The sequence below is a fragment of the Rhopilema esculentum genome, chromosome 3, assembly GCF_057945365.1.
Source record: "Rhopilema esculentum isolate cy_ngs chromosome 3, ASM5794536v1, whole genome shotgun sequence".
In the NCBI taxonomy this organism is placed as follows: domain Eukaryota; kingdom Metazoa; phylum Cnidaria; class Scyphozoa; order Rhizostomeae; family Rhizostomatidae; genus Rhopilema; species Rhopilema esculentum.
The window spans coordinates 291,971-319,533 of NC_142817.1; the positions used below are offsets into that span (position 1 = coordinate 291,971).

At 37.6% G+C, this 27,563-nt stretch overlaps 1 protein-coding gene across 1 annotated transcript in view; it reads right to left on the minus strand.

Moving 5' to 3' along the window:
• Positions 1–27,563, minus strand: part of LOC135692398 (A disintegrin and metalloproteinase with thrombospondin motifs 9) — a 67,694-nt gene that overhangs the window by 15,070 nt on the left and 25,061 nt on the right. The window contains exons 2-21 of the mRNA XM_065210487.2: positions 22,788–23,086; positions 21,510–21,862; positions 19,334–19,484; positions 14,236–14,453; positions 13,623–13,706; positions 12,284–12,420; positions 9,883–9,923; positions 8,239–8,344; positions 7,945–8,088; positions 7,369–7,513; positions 6,301–6,423; positions 5,928–6,070; positions 4,458–4,521; positions 4,229–4,346; positions 3,660–3,796; positions 3,306–3,423; positions 3,082–3,177; positions 2,752–2,918; positions 511–637; positions 114–237 (exon numbers count right to left, since the gene is read on the minus strand). Of these exons, the coding sequence (XP_065066559.1) occupies positions 114–237; positions 511–637; positions 2,752–2,918; positions 3,082–3,177; positions 3,306–3,423; positions 3,660–3,796; positions 4,229–4,346; positions 4,458–4,521; positions 5,928–6,070; positions 6,301–6,423; positions 7,369–7,513; positions 7,945–8,088; positions 8,239–8,344; positions 9,883–9,923; positions 12,284–12,420; positions 13,623–13,706; positions 14,236–14,453; positions 19,334–19,484; positions 21,510–21,862; positions 22,788–22,842 (2,651 nt within the window). The 5' untranslated portion in view covers positions 22,843–23,086. The remainder of the gene's footprint in view (positions 1–113; positions 238–510; positions 638–2,751; positions 2,919–3,081; positions 3,178–3,305; positions 3,424–3,659; positions 3,797–4,228; positions 4,347–4,457; positions 4,522–5,927; positions 6,071–6,300; positions 6,424–7,368; positions 7,514–7,944; positions 8,089–8,238; positions 8,345–9,882; positions 9,924–12,283; positions 12,421–13,622; positions 13,707–14,235; positions 14,454–19,333; positions 19,485–21,509; positions 21,863–22,787; positions 23,087–27,563) is intronic.

Consider the following 27,563-nt stretch of genomic DNA (forward strand, 5'->3'; position numbering starts at 1 on the left):
CGATTATATATATAGTTATTTCCTTTTTTCTGATGCTAATGCTTTAGCGAAAAGTGACAACTTCGAACTTAGGTGCGAATCGCTGCCTGAAATACAATAAAATAAAAGGATACCTTAACGTGCAATGTCGATTGCACTTCTGCACGACTGTTTTGGGGCGCTTTTTACCGCATTTGTCATCTGCAACTCTCTGGGAATCAGATTCCCTCAAACAAAAGAAGTCTCGATACTGTACTCCTTCAAGTAGAAAAGCAATTATTAGAGGAAACTGAGGTTGCGAAATACACCACTGCATTTATATACTAGACACTTTCTTTAGCTATATATCTTGCAGCATAAAAAACGGCTTCTCTACAAATGGGTCTAAATAAAAGCAACACATAAAATAAAATATGTCAATCAAAAGCAAATGGATACCCTTAAATTTCTCTAATAGGTGCAGGATCCCCCAAGACGGGCATTTTCAAAACATCCTTAAGATTTGTTTCTTAAATTCTAACAAATATGTACCTCTGCAAACCCTTGAGCATTCACTCCAGTTGTCTTTCAACATCCAAATGTACTTGTAACTTCCATTTGCTGGCAAAATGTAACTAACAACAACATTTACTGGCAAATGCTCCCCAACTGCTAATGCCTATAAACATAAAAAGAAAAGCAAAATATATTGACGTATAATAGATGAACATAGTAATTACTGGAAGTTTATGGAAGGTAAATATACCAAGAACACGACACTTTAGAGCAACGAATTTGTAGGAAAGTTATTTGTAGGCCTGGACGTCAACTTATTAAAATTGGAACGTGTATAACGGAGCGCCGGCTGTTATGGTATTTTACCTCCGGAAAAAGTAAAGCTATTCTCAGCCAGGGGGCAATTATGAAGATACGGATTGAAAGCTGGTGCACAATTTTAAAATCTGATTTAAGCCACGAAACCAAAATTAGATGAAAGAGAGCGTACGCGATTATGTGTTGAAAAAGGACAAAGAGCCAAATGGCATCTATGTTAAGATCATCATGGCGATCATCCATATCTCATCAAAACCATTTTTCTCTCATGAATCGAACAATTTTGAATGTGTCTTTTCATTTTTGTACTTTGTTCAATCATCTACTGCATGTGAACATTCACTTCTAACAATTTTTTCAAAGGTAACATAAACTTCCTATTGAATATGAAGATAGGAAGTGCATAAAAAAAAATTTATAACCGTTATGGCTTTAAATTGTTTTCTCGTCTTTATAATGTTTAAAAACAAAGAAATGCCTAACTGCAGAGTCTGCCACAAAGACCCTTCATCTAGATTTCAAAAGTTTAGCGTTTCCGAGTTCAGCCATTAGTAAGACAATAGAAACCATTGCCGCAAGAGAGAGCCGCGAAATACTAAGGAAACTGAATTTGTTTTTCGCGCTTGGATGACGCGATATGGTAACATTTGTTCATTGGTGATTTCATAAAGGATGTGTTGTTCTGTAACGCGCAAATGGTTAAATGCGTGAGTAAATTGATCAAGGATCAAGAAGGATTTTCCCTAGACTTTGATGAAGAAAATCTTTGCTGAATAGTACATTGGTTTCGGAGTTAACAAAGCAGAAAACCATAAATAGCTTCACTGGCCAAAGAACTTAGTTCGTATCTAGAGAAGAATGGACAATTTATTTCATCTATAGACCACGCAACCAGCGAATTCGCCACAGGCTTTTCAGGTCTCTCAAATTTTCAAAAGCTTATTTTTGCAAAGATTGAATTTTCAAAGATCTCCAAAGGCTTGAGAAATTGAATTTTGGGGATTGGCGGCAGAATAAGATTCAGAAATTTCTGAGGTCTTAAAATACGTTTTGGGAAATGAAACGGTCTCGACCTCAGCAATAGCCAGTGAAAATAAAGAAAAACAAATAACTATTGAAAAGAGTCTTGATTAAAACGATGAACAACTAACAAATTCAATTAATAATTTCATCAAGCGATCTTTTTCTGCACGAAGTCAAAACCACACCTAACTACTTCGTAGAAATAAGGGATTTCCTTTGTGTACCTGTGAGAAAGATGCAGTGATATCTTTGTCCTTAAACCTTGCGGTAATCATATTCATTACAGCTGTTAATATGAAAGACAAACTTGACAAGATCAAGTCTTTGTGTCCACCTGGGAAACACATGCAAAGGGCTCGGATTGTCTAGCCATGCGAAAGTGTCTCAGATGGCAGAGATCAAATTCATGTTCGCTTGCAGTGATTTTCTGACAGGAATTCAACATTCAGCTGCATCTTATTAAAACATGCAATGGCTCGAAACGATAAACTTTTTGCAACTCATATTTTCCATTTTCAAGACAAGAGTTTTCTGAGATCTAGTGAGCCTTTAATCCACAAGCCTATCGAATAAAATGGCACTTTAAGGGTAATCGCCAACAAAAAGGCTATAATTCCATTGGATGGTTACGTACCAATCGGATCAGCTCGCACTGACATGATACAAACGAATCTCTTTTCTATAACAGAGGCGAGGTATGGCAGAACTGTGCTCATAAGAGGTGTATTACCTACAGAAAAAAGTTATGAGCATCGGGGAATGAAAACTGCACATCCCACTGTCACAAAATTGACTATATTATCACCTTTTGCAAAAGTAGCCGAAAGCAACGGTTTTCGATGCTATGTTATGCAAATGCATCATAACTGTGCTCTCCTTCAGGAATATTTCAAGAATGACTCACAATAAAAATTATAATGAAGTAATGCGACTCACGTGAACTACAAACGGTTGTCGTAGCTTTCCGGGTATCCATATTGTTTCGTTGACAACGTCGAGGCCGGAGTAATACACCTGATGACCATTTGAAACAAACTTTTTCTTGCCAAGACCAAGGACATAGTTTCCGTTGAAAACATAATGCATTTGATGATCGAGCAGCGCTAAAAAGTAACCCAAGAAACTGCACAGTTTTGAAAAACCCAAAAGGTCTGAAGTTAAGTAAAGCAAAACAGCAACAGGAAATTGCAATTTTTGATAGCGATCTTTTACCGCCTATATTCGATAGTTTTGCATTTAGAGATGTGCAAAAAACTGAGAACATACCGAGGACAATTGTGTCTGCTGCTGAGGTGGCTGAGCGCTGAACGACCTTGAAATTTTTTGCACCTTTCGGCGCCCGGAACACAAAATTGTAGTACCCTAGAAATTGGAGAACATTCTGTAATAATCAGCTTCATTACTGAAGTTAGATATCTAGAGAAATAAAGAAATAAAGACAAAATTTGAAATAGAAACGTCGTCTACAAAGAGAGAAAACCCCTTCTTACCTATAGTCGTGATTCTAATTTGTCGACGTACAGAAGTGCAGGTAGAATTATCACCATTGCAGACACCACACTGATCAAGTTTCGCTTTAGAATTGAGTATCCGATCGCAACCTGTTGGCTAAATATGAGAGCATTGCTATAAATCAAGCATCTGCAAAACTGATACAGACAAAGAAAAGGCCATAAGAAGTGGCCGTCGAATGATCTTGAAGGCTCTTGCAAATGGGAAAGAATATTGTAAATATATTGAATATTGCGAAAAAAAAGGGAAATGTCATATTCTTGTATAAAAATGGCTCAGTTTAAAAGAGACAAGAGATGTAACACCTAAAGAAGAACAGCAAACATAAATACCCTGCATTTTCCTTCCACACATACGCCAAAAGTTTCTTTTCCACATGGCGTTCCGTCAATACACTTAGTTGCTAATTCGTAATAGATCGTGTAACCCTCCATTTGGCAAAACAGTCTGCAAGAATCCTCAATTTTGACTGTAAAAAGCATGAAAAATTGTATCCCGGTAGAAACTTATCGAATCAAATAAAGATTATAAAGTGCAATATACCTTCTATTAAATATCGAAACCAGTGAAAGGATGTCTAGTAACTCGCAAAGAAATTTATTGTTAATTCCCAAAACTTATAAGCGGTTAAGACCTTCAGCACTTGCATACAAAAGACATATCAAAATAAAAAGCTTGCGAATAAAAAATATGCAAAATAGAAAATAAATTGCTAATTGGTATAAAAAATAGCGGGCTAAAATGTTGAATTCGCACATGCAAACGTTTTTGCTCTTATCTGGGATTTTAAACTTTCCCAGTCTAGAAAGCGGTCACTCCTTTACAAGAGGTGACTCAAGATTGGTGCGAAGAGTTTCTTGAATTATTTAGAAAATGAGGATGAAAGTTTAAAAGATGTTACCTCCTTTGTATTTTGGTATCCATCGCGCACTTTTTGGAATTCCATTTATTTTTAGAGGTTTACCGTTAAACTTAGCACACTGCAGACTTCGAAACGATTTTGAATTGGGCGGGCAAGGCTAGAGAAGAAGAAATGTTACAAGTTAAGGTAAGATGCTAACTCGAAATTTGAATCATATCTCCTAAATTCAATTCAGTTGAAAAAGGAAAATTTGCACTTAAGGACTCACCTGTGGATTACAAGAGCGATAAATTCGTCTCACCCCTGTGCAATACGAGCCACCATGTGCAGGACTGTAAAAGAAACGTTATAATGGGTCAAAGTTACTTAAACATGGATGTAGTTTTTTGAATTTATATTACTTGTGAACAGTTCAAAATAATAACTCTATATATATTCGAATTTTCCCTCTTTGCACCGGAATTTCCTTTAAAAACATTTGGTCTTATTTATTAATGGGTTTATATGACGAAATGGCCTTTAAAACAAGGAGCAGAAAAAAAGCCACCTCAGCGATTTCTATACACGACCACCCTTGGGCCTCGCAATTACGCAAGCATTGGTGCGAGTCTATGGAGCCAAAGCAGCAAGCTACCACTGACCTGTCCGGCCTCAGCAACAGGGCTGTAGTTATCAAAACAAAGTATGGATCTGTTTTTATAAACATGATAGCTTTCTCACGAACCGTTATGTTAATAAACATAAATTGTTGACATACACGTTTCAGTTGTCTGGACGGCTTTGCGACAGTTTACCTACGCATGAACGCACAGAGAGGATCATGGGTTGAATTTATAAATAAAACTAAAAAACCCTATGACTTTTTCAATGCTCGAGTCTTGTGTTTAACGCTTGTTCTGTTATCACAGTAAATAAAGCTGGCATGTTTCTAGGGGATAACTATCTTTAAAAGTAGCAGTTCCTTCGCTACTGTTTCCTTAAATCAGCAATTTCACTTGGCTTTATTGGACTTCTCATTCAGTTAAACAGTTACATTCATTTATTGACTAGTCTAATAGAAACAGCCTTAGAAACAAGATATATTGCTTTGGAAAATTAACATAAATTGAAGTATAACCAGTTACGCCCTTCAAAACATGATTTTTAAGAAAGAACGCTGGCCGTGATCTGTAATCAAAGACTAGCATAGGTCAACCTAGCTGTGAGAAATCTTGTGTTTCGCAAAAAAGAAAGAAACCGCATGCCATATCGTCGAAGAAAGAAACTCAAATTAGAAACGAGAAAGGAAATTAAGGTGCAACGTTCCGGAAATGAGGCCACTTCTTACATTTGAACGAGGTCGCTTAGAAGGAAGTCACGCCAACACATTACAACGAGAAATCGCATTTGATAAATGGCATATTGAAACAAACCAAGTGTCTTTGTGCGGGTGTACACTAAAAGAAACTTCCTTGGCAAAATTTATTCTTTTCATTCATGGTAAGAATATTTGCACCAGTTAAATCAAACTTTCTCTTATCTCTAGATGAGGATATTTGGCTTATCTTATTCGTATGGTTTATATCTAGGCGTTACCGGCTCCGTTCTAACATAAAAAGAATTTTTGTGCTTTCGGCGAAGCATCAAAGACATCCATTTCAGACAGCAATTACGGAGAAAAGGTCATTCAAAGGAGAGAAGGTCATCGAAATGGGTACGAGGCTGGATTGAAACTCTAACCAGTTTGCATAAAACTAACCTTGGACTATTGCATTCCCTCTCAGAGCTCATGACTCCTCCTCCACAGGTCCTAGTGCAAGCACCAAATCGAGACCAGCTGCCCCATCCGCCATTAACTTGTTTTATACTCTTCCTCTCAACACACTGGCCACGCATACACCACTAAAAAAATCATGATACACATAAATAGAATATTCTTGTTTTGCTACAGTAAGCAAAGTGGTTGTTTGCAGGAGAAAACGAACACAAAGTTGATTCACACAGAGATCTTTCCAACGTCTACCTTCAAAAGGCGAATAGGAGAATAGAAAAGAGGCATTAGAAAAGGGAATGAAAACTGAAGCGTGTGGAAATAGTGTTAATTAACATAAAGTTAATCTAAACCTCAGTACCTTGCTTTTGCTGCAACTGGTTCCTTCAGCAGGGGCCATGTTATTTGTTGAGCAAGTAGGGTGACCATTTGAGTTAACCATGCCACCCTTCTTTTGACAATAGAGTTTTGTGCAATCGACTTTCTATAGTTGTATAAATCAAGTATCGACAATAAAAATAAAATTGTTTACATTTAAAAAAACGCAAGATTCTAAAATTTGTCGAACACTAAGAAAGAAAAGTAAGATTATCAGAGACACTATTTAGCATCGATTCGGTTGTATAGGCCTTTGCAGAAGTTAGCCGAGAGGATTTTTGGGTTTAATGATACTAGTTGCCAGCTTGGATTATAACAAAGATCAACCTAGCTGTAATTGCGTTTGCTAAATATATCAGATGTTGATAATAGAATATTTTTGATTATTCATTTTCATGAGAAATGGAAGGATGTCAGGATTAAGCGAATTAACGCTATATGATGTTCCACTTTTTGGGGGATTTTGAAAAAAGGATGTTACCCGTATTAAAGGATTAAATTTTAATTCTTGCTTTTCTATTATAGTCTGAAGAACGTGTATGACAAAAAGTCATCCATAATCTATATCAATAACTATTAAAAATGTTTTGGTTCTCATGAATGGCTCGATTGTACTTTCTGCTTGGAATTCAATACATCTCAAGGCCATCATTACATATTTGGTAACCTTAATATTTTAGTACCACGCAAAGTACAATGGTTCAAATGCAACCATTACAAAAATGAATGAAGCAGACAAAACTGAGGCCAAGAAAAAAGACAGCTGTTTGTCCACCAAAGACAGCTCAAATTTTCAGCCTTGTTTTGGAGTAACTTGTAAAAACAACTAAAGACTTTTAATCTGCCCTGTAAACATCATGATGCACCAAAATACACATAAGCAAGATCGAAAAATATTTTGCTAGCAGTGGCTCGAAGTGAGCGCGAGCGAGTTTATTCACAAACATAAGCATTACTCTACTAAATTTATGATGCTTCGCAAGATCTATAGAGAATGGAAGGGTAGATTTCAGTTTATATGAAAAACGTTTGTGAAAATGGCTATACTAACAATGATGGAGCAGGTTTCATACTGGTCTCCAAACACGAGTTGACACTGCTCCTCGTGATTAAACATTTCTCCAGCCATCTTCCTTGGCATTTTGTAAACCACTTTGCTAGCAGGCTTATCTAACAAGCAGTGGCCACCACCACTTCTGAAAAAGAGGTAATGCAGAGAAAAATTAGTGTTAAACAGGAAATTTTCCAAACAGAAAAGCAAGCTAGGCAGCCACATGAACAAATCTAAACTTCTAATTACACCTTTGATATGCAGGTCATTATTATAAACTGCAATACTACATTATGGTCTGTAAGGTAAAACTTGAATCCTGATTTATATCATCTCTATTTGTCTGCGACCGACCTATCTAGGTCTATTCAGTGACCTTTAAAAGTACCCCTTCGACGTGCTAGTTAGCAGTAGCTACTTTTTCAAATGTACCTCGATCTCATTTTACCTCATTTGGCACTCTCCCCAACCCAGCATTAATAGTCACTGAATGAATACTTCTGGGTCTTCCCACTTCTTACTTGCTCAAAAGTTGTGTGCTATTTTGGAGCTAGATGAAAGATATGAAATACGTACTCTAAAAAATTGGTGATGTACTGACGACTGCATTTGGAAAATGACCAGGTGTGGGCATTCAAGCTGAACGACGGCGTCATAATGTTCAGCCCCTGGTTTTCAGGCAAGCAGTCGTTCTGTATTCCATCATGTGCCATGTTGAATCTGCACGAAGAAATAGTATACATTCAAGGATTGCATGATTTCTTTCATACAGTTGGAATAACTGTACCAGAAACAAAAAATTAACACTTGCATAACTTATTTTAATTTTTCTAGATCTAATAAGCGTGAATATAAAGTGGCGCAACGTACAGATGACCCAGTTCGTGGGCAATGGTGAAGCCAGCAGCAATGCCATTGTCTTCGATGATGGCGCAACTTCTCTGCGGATCGCAAATAACTCCAATCTCAGCCAAACCTAAGGCCAAAAAGACTAGGGCATTGATTGGGACAAATCATTGCAGTGATTCACTTGTGGTTTAAAGCAGAATTAATCAAAGTGGGCATGAAAACTTTTGATAATTTCAATTATATTCAAAGAAATATCATGGCCCAACTTGAATTTGTATTTGGATTTGAGTTTATGGAAAATCACGGGATTGTGGGTTCAAACAATTCTGTCGGATTCCTTGGTTATTGAAAAAGGAAGCCGCGATTATAAACCTTTAGCTGTTTTTAACACGTAGTTTTAAGGTAAACCCAGACCTTTTTAGAAACACAACTGAGATTGCCCTTAAAAATGAGAAGTCACTTGAGCCTCGATTACGCGGACAGCATATAGACACTTAATTTTACTTTCTGAATATTTGTAGCTTAAAGCTCTAAATTTAATATTGAAGAAAATGAATATCATTTGCACTTCCACTGTTATTTCATAAAATTCTATTATGGTTTATCTTTTAAGAGGAAAGGGCAGCCCTTCGATAACAATTCTCGATTATTCCTGTGTCCTGAAAAATTTTAATATCATGCGGGAGGGAACATAAATGAGATTAGCAAAAAATTGCTTTATAATGTGGTTTTTTCGAAAGAATTAAACAAATTTAAGTGAATAAATAGTTGGATGAAATTGTAAAAAGATCAAAACGAAAAGGGAAGATAGGTCGATTTTGAGGCCATCGCTTAGTTTGCTGCCAGCTGTCAGTAGGATTTGGATTATCTGTAGGGCTGAGAAGTACTGTTGGGAAAGGCTGCCAATTGGATTTCTTAACCATCTTGAAATACTATTGCAGTAGAAATTTTGCAGTTTACACCATGGCTGCAATGTCTTTCCAACTTGTGCCTTTTTATCACAGGCATCTTAAGGATTAGTCCATTTCGCCACTGATTGCCTTCTAACTGAATGCCTTAGGGCTTGATCGAAAATAAGGCTTTTGTTCAGATATCCACAATACAGCGGGCGAAAGATCCCCTATTTAAAGAACTGTTTAGGTAGTCCACTTGAGTAGATGTAAATAATTTGTCAACAGCAAGGAAAAGAATACCATGTGTCCCAGTCCACAAATGCTGCCAAATTTATGGACTGTGCAATATTGATAAAAATCCTGTCCACAGTTTCCACCAGGATCTGATAAATATCCTGTCCTCTTCATGCACCATTTTATCTACGTCCTGTTTGGTTTCAGTGAATATTTCTTCGAATTCCACTAGTTTCACTGCATAAATTATTTTCATAATAAAGACCCAGACCTCTGTCTGGACAGAATATCTATCAATATTGCACAGTCCATAAATGTGGCAGCATTTGGGGACTGGGGCACAGGCTAGAAAAATATGCGAATCTTCATATTCTATCTCTTCTTATTTGCCTTGAAAGCCCGTAGAAAATATATGAAGAGTTTGGTTCTTTAGGCAGTACTCAAAACTTTCTACCTGTGTATACAAAAGATATGAAGTTCATTTAACTGATTGGATGTATATTAAAAAGGGAAGTAAAATGGAAGGAGGCAAACAAACCGAGTGTATCGCATCCACGTTGCTTTGAGCATATGTCTCTCCTAAAATTAAAATGCATATTCACAACATAACAAATAGTCGTGCCAACACTGTAACTAAAACTGTGCGCGAAAAAGCTTATAAACTTCGGCATTCCTATTAAAGAAACACTCGGCCTCCTTTCACTTTTCTGGAGACAATCTCAGATAATTATGGTGGAAGTTTTGCTTGCACGTTTTGAACAAAAACGATTTGCGTTGGAGTCAATTGAAGGCGAATTAGAATACATACAAAATAAAAGAAGGTCGATTCTTCACGTGCAAAGAGAATGTTTCCGAAAACTACCTCTCTGCAATCATCACAGGAGGCGACTGCCATCATAGGTGCTTTTCAACACTAAGGTCAATAACACATCCAGTCTACTAGAAAATATCCTAGAAAAAAATGCCTTCAAAAACAGGCCTAGAAACAGACACTCGCGCCAATTTACAATAGAACGTTCCAACAGCATTCACGCGAGAACAGCATTCACCTGTTCACGCAAGAACGGCAGAGAATGATTGCTTAGTTTGCATAGCATTTTGAGAGCGTGTTGCGACGGAACGAGATAAACTATTTGTACATACGGGAAGAGAATATCTCTGTTCCACTTTTGATGCTCAAATTTGAAAAAGAGATTGCCTATGCGCATGTTCGTATTTCATGAGCCACTATCGTGACTGATGCAATCAGACAGCCAAATTAGAAATCGTTCCGCATTTTAGGGTCAGTTCACCTGTTCACGCGAGAAGGGCAGTGAACGATTGCGGAATTTTTTATAGTATTTTGAGAGCGTTCTTATTTTGCGATGGAGCGGTGAGATTTACAGCGCTTTACTTGCGAAAGCGACTTTGCGAGCGTCCCACTTTTTGAAACGAAACAATTTGGAATGGATCACGTATACGAGCACAGCCAGACCCTCTTAAAAAGGCTAAGTTAGATATTTGTCTGTGGAAAATATACGGTAAAAACTGGATTCAGTTGCCACGAAAATGGAAATAGTAATAGCTGTTTCCGCCCATTTGACGTACAATACTTGTATGTAAGACACTAGATATCTACATGTAGGGTTGCAATCGACTGGAAACTTCCCCGATCGTTTCCTTTATTCACTGTCACCATGTTTTTAATCAGAATTTCACAGCAACGGGATAACCGGGCTCTTGATTTTGTAATACAAATAAAACAGCAAATCTACGCATTGCAAAACCAAAGATACCGGATTTTCGCTGTGATATCCTAGCAATTTTGGCGTTCATTTGAGTCAATACAAGATTTACTTTGCCTTTTCAGAGCATTCTCCCATCAGCTTAAACAGCAAAAGCAAATTTTGTCGCTAGAAATTAATGAAACCCGCGAAATCAGAGTATACTTTGATACTATTAAATAACTGACAGTTTTAAAAATCAATTTTGAAAGTTTTGGAAAACTCGTGGTTTCCCATTTACATGAACAATTTTTTCTTTAGACAATGAAAAAAAATTCCCAATCTTTAAAAAAGTAGACTCTTTTAATGCAAATCTGTTAGTGAAGGATCTATTTTTGCTGTTGAACTTATTAGTGAAGAATACTTATTCTGGAAAGGAAAATGTCAGGGACACACACAGGAAATTTGCAGTGTTTCGTGTTTCATTCTTTATGATCATCAATATCAGAGGGCTACTGGAAGCGACTCACAAGTAGCGAGAATACTTTCAAATTGGTGTACGTGTGCTCATTTTTGTCTTTGATTTAAAACTTCAACTTTTAAGATATCATTGAAAAGTTGAAGCAGCCGATTAAGGCGACCTTTGATGGGGTCATTTCTTGAGTAAAGAACAAAATCTCTACTTTTCAGAGGAGACAGTATATCATTTATAGAAAGAAAGCACTGCGCAGCTATAAAATCCGCCAAAAAGAGATTTGCAGCAAAAAAGTTGCATTACATTAGATGAACAGCGATGGAAGAATGGCCTAGCAATCTGCTTTTCTATTTCCATCCATTGAAACTGGGAAGAACATTTCATTTTGCTTTCCCAGGTCACGTGCCCTAGGGAGGATGAAAAGCACTTTTACCCAGTAATTCCTCAGCCTACTAGTATGGTAGCTGTTAAAAATGCCTTTCAGGTGTACAGTCATTGTTTGGAGCAATAGCTGCCTCAAATAGATACGATTATCAAGCACATGTGTGGCAAATTTCTATCGCAAAAACTTTGGTTTTCCGGCTCAGCATTGAAAAGCAGTTCCGTCGTATGCTCCGTCTTAGAGAGACAGGTGTATTATTTTTCAAGCAGGGGGGAGTATTACCTCAGTAAGGGAACCGCTTCTATTTGGCTTAGCACCAGATTCTAAAGGAGCAGAACAATGGAAATTCCTCGAAATAGAGCTGAATTTGTTTTCTTACTTCGTTAAAAGAAAGGCAGCGTCATAATGCTTGGAACTTTGGTCATTCAAGGCGTTGTGCTTTTTTTGCCATTTGCAGAAGTTCTTCAAAGCAACGTCGGCACTGTCTTTTCCATGTTGAGGAATTTCCAAATCAGGCTAGAAGAGCAACAAAACAATCAAACAGTTTGTAATTAATTATAGATCCATCGTTGATTGCAATTGATTTTCACGACCAGGAACTAACTATAGATGTAATGAAAAAATTGATGCTTCAATATAGAAAGAAACAAATAAAAAAGTTATAAAATGTTACAAAACATCAATAAGTATGTAAGGATATAAACAGTGAAACAACATCTACTGCGGGACAAATGGAGGAGACACAGTGACATACAAGGTGCTTAAACAGAAGTAGAGAATCAGCGTTGGAGATTTATCTTTCTAGTAATTTCAATTTTACAACTTCAAATCCAAATTGGATGAACAGCGAAGCGGCTGGTTCCCATTCTTTTGTAATACTATAAACGATTTTCAAATTCTGCGGAGTTGATCGCGACCTCAATCTACTATACACTCCCTGGTGTCAATTGGATGAAGCAACCTTGTGTCATCAAGACCCAGAAAAATTCCCCAGGCAATTTGAAAAATGATTGAAAAGGGCGTTACAACTTAAGAAGGAAGTGGGCACAGCAAAGACACCTGGAGCTGCAAGCAAAGATTAACCTCAACTTTGAACTAAATAGATGAAATTATTTGTTAAAACTTTTACGATGTAGCAAAAATCGTAAAAAAGAAATCGTATAAAAGAGAATTTATTCTGCAGGTAAATCACCATAAAAGAGTGGAAGCATTTCCAGGGCTTAAATTGGGGGGGGGGGTGAATTGAAGACTTATTTTATTTCTCATATAGCCCATCTTCTAGAAAATTAAGGAATGCCTTGATTCACGATGCCATCTACTCTTCATCTTTTCGCAGGAGCTGTAAATACTTAAATGCCGAACTCTAAATATCTGCGGCCATATGTGCCTGCACACCTATTGTTTTCTCAACCTACGGTGTAGTGTTAAGGCTCAGAGAACTGATAGTTGATAGCCCTGTTCTTTTCCCTAGAGAGCCAAATGCAGAGAAAAGTTGTAGAAAAAAAAAATCTCCTTATCAGTTAAAACTAGCATAAAAATCAACTTAAGCTTAATTAGTTATGACAGTAGATTATGAAAAGCTTCGAAATATGCGACGATAAAGCAAGCGAGTTCTTCACCGAAAAGGACATACTCTGTAGGTTCTATACTGAAGGAGAGCTAGCCATTCTCTTCAATCCCCGCAAAGAAAAAGAAAACGAGATATTGAGAAACCTTACCTGTGGCTTTTTAAGAATCATCATTTTAACAACGGATACTTCCACTGAATGGCCCAAACTTGCATCTTGAAAAATTCTCCGAACCTACAAAACACGATCCAGCGATGGGGTTACAAAAATTATAAACAGAAAAATTGGCATAGAGTGGACCTGGAAAAGGCGCAAAGGGACGGTGAGCTCTTTAATGACAAAAAGTGATACAGAGTCCTCGCCCAAGATAAGGCTGATTTGGAACACTGCATTGGTTGGAAAATCTGCCGGGTATCGGCTAGAGGTGAATGTCAGAAAAAGCCTGAGTTCATTTGTGACACGTTTCTTTATAAGAAGGTCGCGGCAAGCTGTCAAGAACGGTCTTTTTGGTAAACATTCTTAGAATATCGTGAAAAACTGTCATCGAACAAGTGACTGTGAAGGCGAAATCTGAAGATACATATACCGTAAATCCTCGAATTAGTTCCCTGGGGGCTTATTTATTTTTGATATTTTGGATGGGGGCTTATTAGAGGGGGGGCTTTTACGAGGGGGGTCTTTTAAAATTATTGTAGACATTAAGAAGACTTTATTAAAAGCCTTTTGAAGAATATTTCAGTTACCAAATCAAAGTAGCACTCACGATTGCCATCATGGACAAAAGATAGCTTCTCAGTTCGATCTCCCGCTTTCCAAATGCTTTATACATTGAGTCGTCAGCTACAATCAGCGTCTCGACATATCTACGACGAACAATTGATCTTCTTTGGCGTCTATTGATTTGCACAACATCGAGCTCCCCACTTTGGTCAATTCTCAAGTCATAGTTGTGATCTAACCTCTTTTCCAAGTTGCTGGGATCTGTCAATAAAAAACACATTTAGAGAAAACGGTTAGCTAGAAGTGCTGAAGTTGTATAGGCTTTGTCAATATCTGGTTCTACCGAAATTCCCCTTAAGCACGCGTCCAAAAAAGAAACTCCTTATACAGTGCACACCTTACGCTCCAATAATTAAACACCAATTCCATACTTTAATGAAAGAATTCTATGCTCCTCAAAACCTAATACCCAAAAAACAAACAGACTTTTATGCCAAGCTATTTTGAAAAACGTAACACACGGAATAACATTTAAGCTTTTACACACAGCTTTTTTTGTAATAGCTGCCGTGTGGTTAAAATCATGTCGCAATCAAAACTGTTCACTTTTTCAGCTCCCAGTATTTCTAGTACTACGTATTTGCTCCGCCATTGCTCGCACGCCCTTCCCTAAACAAGTTCGCACGCCCTTCCCTAGACAAGTTCGCACGCCCTTCCCTAGACAAGTTCGCACGCCCTTCCCTAGACAAGTAGCAGCATGTGAATGAATGCGACGTTTTAAGGGCCTGGGAACGACTGACTTTGACCACTTAGCGTAAATGAAAAATGCTAGTGGAAATGCTAAAGTTTTACAAAATCACATGGTCACAACGCATAATAAAACTTCAAAGGATTAAAATGGCTTCACACTTAAAAATATATGCAGGTAATAGTCATGCCGCAGAGGCTTACAATAAAAGCTAAAAGTGAGTTTGGTAAGGCGGCCGTCTATTTTGTGAATGCGCATCTTAGCACTTGTTTCAAAGTATTTTGCCGCAAACAATTATCTCAAGAAATTAACTGAGTTGATAAGCATCTAAAAACAGCTTACAGTTGCCAAAATGAACAACTATCTTCGAAAAATGCAAAGTTGACCATTAGGCAAATATACTTTATTCGATAAGCGTGTAGACGTTATTTAAAAAATTCAAAGCAGGTCACCTTTGCATTATAGAGCCCTATTTTTATTTTTTTACATCAACAAAAAGACCTTCTCATCTACACACGATGTTTGAAACGAAAACAAATGCCCTTCATTCTACTGAATGGGTTTAAATGCCGGGTTTAAATGCCAGGTTTAAAGGCCGAAGAGGTACTTCAAATTTCATGTGACATTTGTGTATCTCGTGCCAACCTGTGTAACCAATATTTTAAGTACAATCGTCACTGTATAGTGTATTATACTCACTTGAGCCTAGACGCGTAAATCTACGCCTTCGATATCGCGTTATATCAGGAAAAATCCTTAGGTTTTTAGATTAATAGGTTGTTATGCTCCGTTTTACAAAATGGTGTCTTCATTTTGTCGGCCTATGTCCTATGAGTTTATTTACAATATTACATATGCCACACCAACGCACGAAGCAAGATGAACAGGGTTTATTAACAGCCGATGGACTACCCTGCAAACTTTTAGACACATAGTATAACATTGTTATAACTGTTGGCCCATTCATCCCGTGTCTCCTGTTTCTTAGGCCTTCCAAACTAAGCCCTCGATCTGTTCTTTCATGTTCAAACATCAAGATTATGTCCATCAGTTAAATCAATATTTAAATGGCGGGCCGTTTTGACCTGACGAAATCTTTGAAGGAGTAAATAACAGTCTACAATCCCTTGTCTACAATTCCCTGTTTAGATAGATCGGCCAAAATCAACCGTGAAATTAATAGCAGAAATCTTCTTAATGCATTTAAAATCTCGGAATCTTCCACTAAATCACAGAGATGAATATTGCACACGGCGGCACGCGAGCAAAAAAGAATTCTATCGAAATTGCCATACTTTGTTAAAATTAGATGTGAAACCCAACCCAACCCTTGTAGTCACAGGCAAATTTTGCATACGTAGAGCTGTCACTAAACAATTGGAACTGAGAATTGATTTTCGCCTATTGCGAAAACAACCCAACTTGATACAGTGAACTGGAGTTGGCCAAAGCGGACTTTAACATATTCCTACGTCGTAAATGACAGTAGACATGGTGGCTAGCGAATTAAATTGAATTGCGTGGGAACAAGCAGTTCCCGCCAGATGTCCTTCAGGGGCCTTGAAAAAAATGATTTGCATGAGGAATATCTCATGTTGAAATCGGTCCCCATGAGCCAACAAAAGAAACTGTAACAAATCTAGCAATTTGCCCATTGATCAAGCCTCATGATCAAGAAACAGTAACATTTTGACTGCAATGCTGTAATTTTTCCGTTCGGTGGCTGTAGGCTAATGCCATTTGGTAAATGCAATTAATAGCTGCCAAATTCAGAAACGAAATCATTGTGCCATTTAATGCAGTGACTAAAAAGGGCCAGGTTCACACGCCATTTTGACAATACTATGGAGAAAACAAATAAATGGGATAATGGCGGCTCACAACCATGTAGATTAGAAAACTCTAATTAGTCTAAGGTAACCTAAACAGGATGCTGCTTGCCCGACAAACTCCATGGGTACCGCAGCCCAACAGAAGGCAATCAAAGACAAGATTAATTAAGGTTAAACAGAAATCGCTGAAAATTGATTATTTTCAGAAGTACGCAAGAGCCGGATTTTCTCTCATGTACCATATTAGGGCTAACGAGTAATGAATATGGAGTCTGGCAAGCCGGGGAGGTATTAACATTCCCTATCGAGAAAAAAAGCTAAGAAAATATTGCAATACCGAGACTCATTTGATAGTTTTTGACTCATCAACTGGAAAAGTGTGAAGTATACATGCCTCACTGTGGAATCTTTATGGATTACAGTAATATCAACATAGAAAATTTATACCGTCCCCATTCTATGTTTTGAGTGCCAACGCTGCAGCCCCCAGGGGTGTGATATGTCCTTGGTTTATTCTTTTGAAATAACTTTTTTATGAAAAAGGATGGAAAGGAGACTAGATCAGCTAGGCTCAAAGGGCTGATCGTTAAGCAAAGAAAAACAGGACAAGGCTGCAAGGGGGCTGAAAGGGGGCTGCAAAGGAAGCTGCAAAGGGGTTGCAAATGGGCTGTAAGGCTGCTGTACTAAGACAGAAAAGTGTTTGATGGCCTTAGTAGGTGGTCAAACCTATCATAGATCTAACTGTTCAAACTTTCAGTTAATATCCAAGCTTTATGTGCTTTTTGAATGGAAATTCACGGTTATTTGCTTGACGCAGTTCCGTAAACAGAACTGAAGCGGTCTCTGCGCTGCATTGTTCCACTGTCTCTAAATGGGCTGTGCTAAAAAGAGCGAACAACTGGCAGAAGACAAAGCCTGACCTTTATAGTTCTGAGGACCTCTGCCGATTCTTTTGTATAGATCAACAAATTAGTTTATCATTTCAATGCAACGATCAAATATAACGGACTTGAGCATTGATTATGAAATCAGGGCTTTCCCCAAGCTCCTCTCATTATGGCATATTTTGGTGGCTTTCCGCTTCTTTGTAAAATCTGAGTGGTAGGGAATGGCACTAAGAAAGCAACACTGGTGTGTAATCAAAGGAAGGATCTTTTATGAAAAGGATTCAAGGCCAGGAAGTCAATATATGAGCAACGAATGGAGAATAAATGACCCTTGTTTCCCGTTTGTGTCTTTGTTTGTTACCAATAGAAGTGAAACGATACTTAAAAGGTCTACCTTCCCGATTCTCGGCACCTTATTATGGTTTTCACTACTTTTTCCAATACGATTAACAAGTTCTGCTACAGCTCCTGCCAACGACCATAATTTGAAAGGCAAAGTTACCACAGCCACAACTCGAGGCCATTAGTGAATAGGAGTGTATTTAACTATGAACAACCAAGTTTACATTTGTTGAGTAGCGGAATAAGTCTAGTACAGTAACCTGGGATGGCAAAACAAAGGAGCATTCGTAGCCAATTCTTTTAAAAGGAGGGAGCTAAAAAAATTTGGGACAAATTTCAAAAAAGTAGCGAGACTTCTTCAATTTGTTAACCAATTTTAGAGTTACTGCGCACATGGGGTTGAATGATACGGTCATGAAAGGCAAACCAAGTTTACCAAAGCATTCTGATTAAGCGTCGGTGACATTTTGAAGTGAAAGCTACTTCCCAAAAAAGAACCCATAGGCAATTTTTTAATGATCGGGAGCGAATCGCTTCTCCACTTCAAACATACGTTGAAGTACCAGAGGACCGCATGTTGAAAAAAGGAGATTTAAGGATCTTAAGCAAGAATTTTGTAACCAAAGAATGTACAGTGTTTTTAGATTCTTCTCTGCAACATTTGACAATACTGAAGAGTTCCAAGTGGTTTTTCACCTACCTAAAATTTCGGATAAAATAGTCATTTTGCAGATAGAATAGCTTTTGAAACTCCCTTTTCAACGAAGTTCATCAATTTACCAACTAATATCATAGTTATTCAGGCACTGTATGGCAATTATTGTCAATGTTGCCGTAAAAAGAAAAACAGGTTCAGCTGCAAATAAGTGGTTTTCAGGGTGGTAGGCTGGGGGTCTCGTTGGGTGCAAATGATTCACCTCTAGGGCCATCTGGTAGATTGCCTTCCAAATTCAATAAATTTAATGGGCATTTCCAATTAAAGGCCTTTTCCTGCCCCCACCCAATTTAAGACCATCATGCCCCAGAATTTAAACAGTCGTCTTTATTGGTAATTGAAATGTTCCTGAAAGCATCCGAGTTTCTCTATCAAATAGACCTTTTCATGAATTAACTTGTCCGTTCTCGAAATCGAATGGTACTATGGGCATTTTAGAAATTTACCAAATTATACTTTATAAAATTATACTAATTTTAAATATTAAAACACCGCTGGAAAAATAAAACCAATCACTTGCATGGCAAACTATGCACCTTAGAAATGCCGACAAAAGGAAGCTGTACCAAACAGCCCCCTGTTTTCGTCAACTTGGATCGAATGAATCGAATAAATACCTTTGGCATCACATCTTCCTGGTCTATATGACAAAGGACCAGATTCCGGTATTCTCAATAGCTTTTGCTCCGTAACATCCTCATCAAGATTAAAATTTTCACCAACCGGCTCAATGCTGAAACTTCCCCTTGAACACCTTAGTACCCCTCTCTACAATAGAAATAAAGCATGATAATTAATTTTTTGATTAAAACCGTTGTACATACTTAAATCTCCAACAGTCATTAAATTAGTAATTAAACATTAATCTAATTCTGTCACCTTTATCTAATTCTCTTACTATGTTCAAAATGTTCAAGACATGAGTTTTTTATAGTTGAATACTTTTCATCTCTTATAACTAAGAACGATCAGAAAATGACAAAAAACGGCAATTGTCAATGTGCGTCCGTGAATGAGACAACATCCAGGGGCATTTCCACGTTATGACGTCGACACAGAACCATCATTCAGTGACTGCACTTGTTCTTTCGTGAATTCACGATCACAAACACGATCTCATATCATTGTTGATAACCTCTGCAATCCAATCCTATTTTATCACTTTGGGGATTTGGAGACAGATACTTTTCAAACAAAGGCGATGATCAATATTCTCTGAAATACGGCCGTTAGACTTTAAGTGCCAACAGCGACCTTAATGTAATTCATTTTTTTATTTGCCTCTTCTGACAAGCGCAAAGAAAAGCGTACCATTTAACAAGCTTAAAATGCTCACATTTCGTCAAAATGAAATACAATATAAGCATTGCGAAGGAGGGCTCTAAGGCAAGTATTGTTGAGTCGCACGATTGGAAAAGTTCGATCTTTTATGTATTTTTCAAAACTCTTTCATTATTCCTTTATGCATTGTTCCATGATGAATAATGCAGCTATATTCCTCCGGGTAGATTTCGGTTCAAGCCAAAATAATGGGTAGTTCCTTACAAATAGGGAAATGGTTTGTGCGAACCCAATTGGTTGACCCCTCTGCGCATCTACTACCCCTGCTGGTTTTTCCAATTACTAATAGCACCAGTACAACAAGCCCTTTTTTCTTTCCCTGTGATTAAGAGAAAATAGAGGATGATGCTTGGCGTTGCGACTCAACAATATTGGATTACAGGAAGCATCCTGAACAAACGATTCAACACTGTATGTTGGTCATTGAGTAAACAGCGCGTATCCCAAGAGGCCAAGGAATTAATATATCGTAACAAATGCTTTATTTTGAAGGAAATTGTTCAATACACATGGCATTTCGACTGAAAGGGAAATAATGCACAATTCTTTATCAATAATAGAAATCTCAATGAATGAATGGGAGTCGCCAAAGAATTGTCGAGATGGAAAACCTGAGCAACTTTGGTTACGACTTTAGTCTGAAATTCAACGCAGAATACGAATAGATAACAGTTAACAATTGCGTTTAGAGACGATGGTTTTCTCAATTTATGAATCAATTGACTCTGACTCGCAATCCTGCCCGCTTTAAAATACATCCTGATTATAGCAGGGGTGCCTTTGCTTTGATGATTCAAAAGATGCGAAGTCTTTCATTTCGAATATTTTTTTACTAAATCAAGAAAAGGTTTAGTTTATTTACTCTTAACAGGAAATTTGTCAAGCGTGTTTTACGCTCGAATTTAAACACAACAAACTTTGTTTCATTCTTGTTTCTATTTATCGGTACAAATAAAGGAAAATATTGTGTGTTTTTACTATGCCCCCCTCCCCCTCCCCCTCCTTATCAGATCTGGGATGGCCTTGCTCAGGGGAAAGCCCTAGCCATTCATAACGGAGCCTTTGCGTGTGCAGACTCAGAGGGCAGAACTGGGAGTTCCCACAGGGCTGTAGCAAAGGGGTCCTTTCAGAGATTTACTCGAAAAAAGCAATAGAAGTGGACAATTTTTAGCATAAACAACGTTCGCTCCACAACAAATATTGAGAATACCAGAAATTGTAGAAATTGCCTGTTAGCAGTGCAATTTTAAATTTTGTAGAAGTCAAATATATTGGCATTTCACTATGAAGATTCAGGAAATTTAGCTAATTACCTGGTAAATTTAGCGATTTACCAACCCAAGGAACACTCCTGTCCACAGAGTGAAAATTGTAGGACTTTGAAATGGTTTTCAAAAGAGAAAAATACAGTGGTTGGATTTAACTGAAACAAACTACAAATTGCAAACTCACCAAACCACGGCAGATATCTAAAATCACGATTGAATTCTCGTCCCCTACAACAGTTCCTGAAAAGTGACAGTCTCTTAGAGGATTTCCCTGAATATCAGCGTCCATTCCCTCACCAAATTGCTGAATGCGAAAGTTTGGTGAAATTAAACCTTCTGTAGAAAACACATGAAAGGTTATGGTACCAAAGCTCGTTTCCATTTGATAATATCGATCCTTCAAATTTGTCGCATTTGCTAACTTTAGATGTTCTCGATTGCTTTTCAACTGGGCAAATGTTTTGAAGTCTCCATTGTATAAATACACTCTCCTGGACTGAACCCTTCCCGATGAAGCAGCCTCTGGTATCCTTTCCGCTAAAATTAATACGAATATTGGAAGACATGTTGATTGTCTTTTATAAAGGATATCGCAATTCAATGAAAAAAAATCAGAAAATAGCAAAAAGTCCAAAATTAGTAAAGTGATAAGAAAAGATATTCTGATAACTGACATTTTTACACTTATGTCGGTTGATATCTTATCTGCAAACAAAAGGCTCCAGTCGCAAGACTAAAAAAATATATATACTGTAAGAATTCGGCAAAATTAAACCCTGTTCATTGCATTTCTTAGCATTATTTTGCTCATAAATATTTAGTAATCAAAAGTGTCGAGACAGCGAAATCTATGCTCGTGGTTCAATGCCTTGTAGGAGGTTTCCGTGAAGAGCAAAGTAGGTCTTTGTAATTGGTATCTAGGGCAAACCCCAACGATACAATGACACCTCAACATCGGAATAAGCTCACTCGATATTTGTTATACTAAACATGATGGTCGCAAACTTTTATGAATTTTTAGCGAATTTAATCCTCAGATCAGGTCAAAACTGGTGTTAGTAAAGTCCTTTTAAGCCTTATGTAAACAAATAAATTTTGATTGTGCAAATTTGCAATATGGTTCAGTTGGTTGAGCGTCTCATTTACAAATCTGGTCGAAAAAGAAATGAACCAGCAAAACTGCATACAAAAAGAACCAAAATAAATAATCATGTAAATTTAAGCCCTATACTTTGCATGACCAAACAATTCGACCAGCAGAATTGGCTTTTGGAAAAGAATCGTGTGGATATTTACATTTGTAGGGTCAGGGTGTTCTTCAAATGATACTAATTGATTTCGATTTTATTAAAAAGAATATTTGGGGTCAGGTTCATGTTTGACAATCAACCGGGAAATGTGTGATAACTTTTGTTAAATTAGGAAGCATTGCTTAGAAAAAGTATTGGGTAAAAACACTTACCTTGAGAAATAGTGAAAGCTACCGTCAAAAATAGGATGGTAAATTTAGGGATCATTTCGAAGACTCGAAGAAAACGTCTGACCTCCTTGTGCTTCTATCGATAAAAGAGTAGAATTCCTGGCTCGTGTTTGAAAAGCATCAACTTTGCTGAGGTCCTTCGTGCATTTGCTCGTGTTCCGCACTGGAGAACAAGTTGTGTCTTTTCACCAAACTTTCTTGCACTTGTCTTCGGGATGTCGGCCAACCCTAAGGGGACGCCCTGGAATTTCCTGTTAACCAATCGCTGTGATTGCAGCTATCTGCGAGGAAACGAAGTAGTCCATTGAATTCAACCCCCTGGAACTTCTCATTGAGAACAGGATGCCGAAAAGGAGAACAATGCACTATTTTGCACCCCCGTCATGTGGCTTTTGTAAATGCGAGATTGTGCGAATCTAAGCGTGATGGCTTCATTGTGTTCTAATTATATAAAGTTGAGAAAGCAGTTATACACCTTTAAGGAGACAGTAGAATGTTATTCCAGTGGTGATTTAATATAAACTGTTCCTTGACCAAAAATAAGCACAGATTTATTGAAAAAGATTTTCAAAATTCTGGAGTATCAAGACGATTTTGAGATACCCTCTTGGAAACTTAAAACAAAGCAACGTTTACAAGAGTGCAATATGCGATCATTTTAGACAGTCAGAGATTGTCCCTGCTTATGAATAAATCTTTATGCTCAATCTATTTTTCTGTAAATTGTTAAGTTTCAAATTTTTTCAGATGCAAGTTGCAATCAATTGCAATCTGCAGGTATTTTGTTGTCCTTTTGTTTGCTTGCCCCCACCCCCCACCCCTGTTCTAATGTTATCTGGCACTTCCTGTCTACTCGTTAAATAATAGTTCATCGAAACTAATGCTATTTTTCCCATCACTAATTTGCAGCTCGTCTTGCGATTAAATGGTCTGATTTTTTTCACAGCGATCCTAGTTTAACGCCGATAGAAGTAACACCAGTTTAAACAATCAAAAATTTAACAATTGATAATTGACTTCGATGTTTTTATATCACATTTCTAGGCTCATTTTTCAATCATTTTTCTATAAAATCCGCCCTCGAGCGCTGTCTATGCAACAATTTTGAGACTGACCATATGGGCTCCGACACAGGTTGAAAGTGAGGAGGCCAAGGAAACATCTATCACATCTAACAAAAGATTTTGAAAAAAGTTCTATTGTTTTGCAAGAAAGTGCCCTCTCCCCCATTTGTCGGAGGCTCTGGACCAGTTCCATTCTTTTCCTGAAATCGTTGTGAGCCCTTTGGCAAAGTTCATGCATGACTGATTCGAAGAAAGCCCGTATCACTTGATATTGAAATGAAGAGCTTCACAGATATCAAAACCTTTTTTCTGGGTGTGTTTTTCGATTTGGAACAGTCAGTTAAAGTTTACCTTGATTTCAGTGACAGTGATTGTCACAGAGGGTCAAATCAATATTTTGCTGCTAATGAGAAGACCCTTTGTACTTGAGCCGCGTATGATACACAATAAAAACTTCGGAGAAAATACGAATGCGCAAGACTTTTTGTGAGTATTGCCGTTCCTTTGCTGACATAGACGCTCATGGTCTCCAGTACAGCACTTTTTTCTTTGATGCTTCAATTCTTACAGGCGGTATCCTAGTGGTCACGGCATATATGACAATGGCATCCCATAATGAGGATACAGACCAAAGCACAGTCGATGTTTTTGGCCGAATGAATCGCGCTGGCCAGACTTCCCTACGTGAGCCCCTTCAAAATGAAACCTAACGGATTTTTTCGGCCTAGAAGCCAATCACAATCACCACAAGATATTTCGAGCTCATAACGTGGCGACTGTGATTCCATTGCAAAGTCGCAATGGTGGAAACGGACTTAACATTGCTCACTATCGTCAAAATTGGAACCAGCCACACCAGAAGATCATAGGCAAATACGACCAAACAGGACACGTGTAAAGAGGTAAAGTTAAGTCAAACCAGAAGAATGAAACAATTCAGCAAAGGATTTCTCACATGGATAAAATGAGCAAAGTTATTAGTCTGGTCTTCTTTGTTACAACTACAAGACATCCCGACACTCGCTTTAAAAAAGCATCTGATTTTTCTTCAGGGCATTAATACTGTTGTAAAGTCAGTACATTTCACAGCCCATGTGATTTTTGGGGCATTCATTTGGCCCTGTTTATATGCTGTCTGCATTTATGCTCGTCCTAGCCTTCTTACGTGTAACATTCACGTCCTCGTTCTTTATTGTAAGGTTGCCTCTTAGTGAAGTGATGATGTTATGATAAGGATACATTATGGGTTAACAAGTTTTACGATGAGCTAGCAAGTTATGTTCATGTTATAGTTGTCTATAGTCACGTTTTGTGTATATTTAAGGAGAAAATCAAACGATGTGGAGTTATGTTATCACTCTATTGAAGCTATGTTCGAAATAAGTACCTTTTTGGGGGTCAATATGAAAACTTTTCAGGGGTCCAAGTTTAAGAGCAACCCCTATACTCGCTATGAATCTATGACTATGTGATCTAGCTTGTGAAGTTTTCTCTGAAATTTATCATTTCTTCTGTACTTGTAACTGAAAATAACTGTTCTTTGAAGCCAAAGCGCCAGCAATAATTCTTCAACCATCCCATGCCATTTTGTGAAACATCTTAGGCCCTAAGGATTCTGAGAGCGAGAGAACTCCTAAGGTGTAATTACTAAAAAGCTCATGATCTTGCTACCCTGGGGCATTAATCGAGAAAGCAATACTTGGATGTATGATGTATGCATATTGCTCAGAAATGCCGTTCATTGGCATTCTAGCTCGAATAAGTCCTATTGAAAGACGATGGCAAGAGGCATCTCAGATTTGAGTACCTGTAATCTGGTTAATCTAATGCTTTGCTTAAGCAGTCATCGCCTGATTTCTTCTTTTGCACGATGCGATTATAGTCGCATTATTGGCAATATATTCTGGAAAGGAAGATTATCAGGGTGAAAAGAGCATTTTGAGGTAGTATTAGCAATTAAGATTTATGTGCCATATTATCGTTTATCTTGATGCCATTAATCAGAAAAAGAACGCCCACTGTCCTATCAGTGCTAGGTCCCAGACTCCTTTCTAAGAGTGAACCCCACTTAAGACCTCTCCCATCTAACGGGGTCGCCTTGGGCTTTTAACTTCGGTAGAGGCCGTTTAACAGCAACGTAAATAAATGAACATGTAACAAGATGTTAAGGTAACGCTGTCTGTAAATGATAGTGCTAAAGTCAACATGGGCATAAAACAAAACGTTTTCATGTATTTAATTGCTATGACTTGCTAAAGGAGCTTTTGAAGCCTTCACACTCTAATCACAAACTGCGCTCATGATTTGGTTTGGAGGAAAATAATTGAAGTAGCATACCTGGCAATGATAAGAATGAAAATCAAAATCGTTTTCTTGAATGAGTTTTTAATCTGGAGCCTGGTTGGCTATTGCTGATTTGAGCAAATCAAATTCCGCAATTTTTCAAAACTTCTACCAAAATTTATTTGAAAATTTTTAAGGAAATGACGCTCTTTTTCTATTGTCTTGAGGCTAAATTACATCCTTTTGCGTCTGCAATTGTATCAGATGTTATCCATCTATTATGTCAAGTAGGTTGATTCCTAGCTGGTATTATCTCAATGAATATGTGCAGAGGCCAGAAACACTTTAAAAGGTCACGACTTTGGCAAAACCGCAACAGCAAGTGTCACAAATCATTAGAAGGCGTTCCTAAAACGATCTTTAACAATAACACTTATGTCTGGACTTAAAAAAATGTTGACATTTTTAACTCAAAAGCCGTGCATATACAATTTCTCAAAAAACATTCGTCACTTCTACTCAAAATAAATCAGTTGAATAAATAGGGACATGATCGTCATCTGTGACATCATGAATGCCTCGTGGGATGGATTCCCGAATGAAGGAGCCCAACTACGCAAGCAGAATATTGAAAAAGGAAATAACATAATAGAAATGAGTGAAAGAACATTTTTGCTAGATTGATTGCTGTACTTGCATCAAAGGGTCACAGCAAAGGCTTAAGACGGCCGATTTGATACAAACATCTGCTTACATTTTATCATTTTCAAACATTAGTGCTCAAAGGAGATGCGGACGAAAAGTACCAAGTATGCTATGTTCCTGTCTTTCCATTCCAGCTATCTTTAAAGCAAGAGATTCTTATCACCGAACTTGAAGTGTCGCTTTGATGCCACAGAGAGGGAAACGTACTTCCAGCTAATTAATCTAGCCTTTTTAACCGTCAATTTTTAAGCATCTGATAGCCTTTAATTTAGGAATTGGCGATTACGTTTCTGAAGAAAGGCAGAATAAGCAAAAATTTACTGTTTTCAAAACTGTTTCTGCTGTCTTTCAGCAGCTCCAATGTATACAGGCCTGCTTTTAATGCAATAATTTATGGTACAAAACAGCCACTTTTGACTATCAAGGAATGACTGGTTTTTCTTGAAATCTATGTACCAACTTTATGGGCGGACTGTCGCGCTCTTCCACTGTCTAAATTGACCCAGCAAGTTTATAGATGATGTTATCCTCGATGTTATCTATAACATATCATTCGATCGAAAATCCAAGCCTTTCAGAGCAGCTAAAAACGTGCTCTCTGCCAATAAAGCCTTATTCTTCATTCTCTATTTGAATTTATTACAGGCTCCCGTCTCTAACTACTCAATATTATAACTTTCGTTTTAAACAAACCTATTGGCCCATT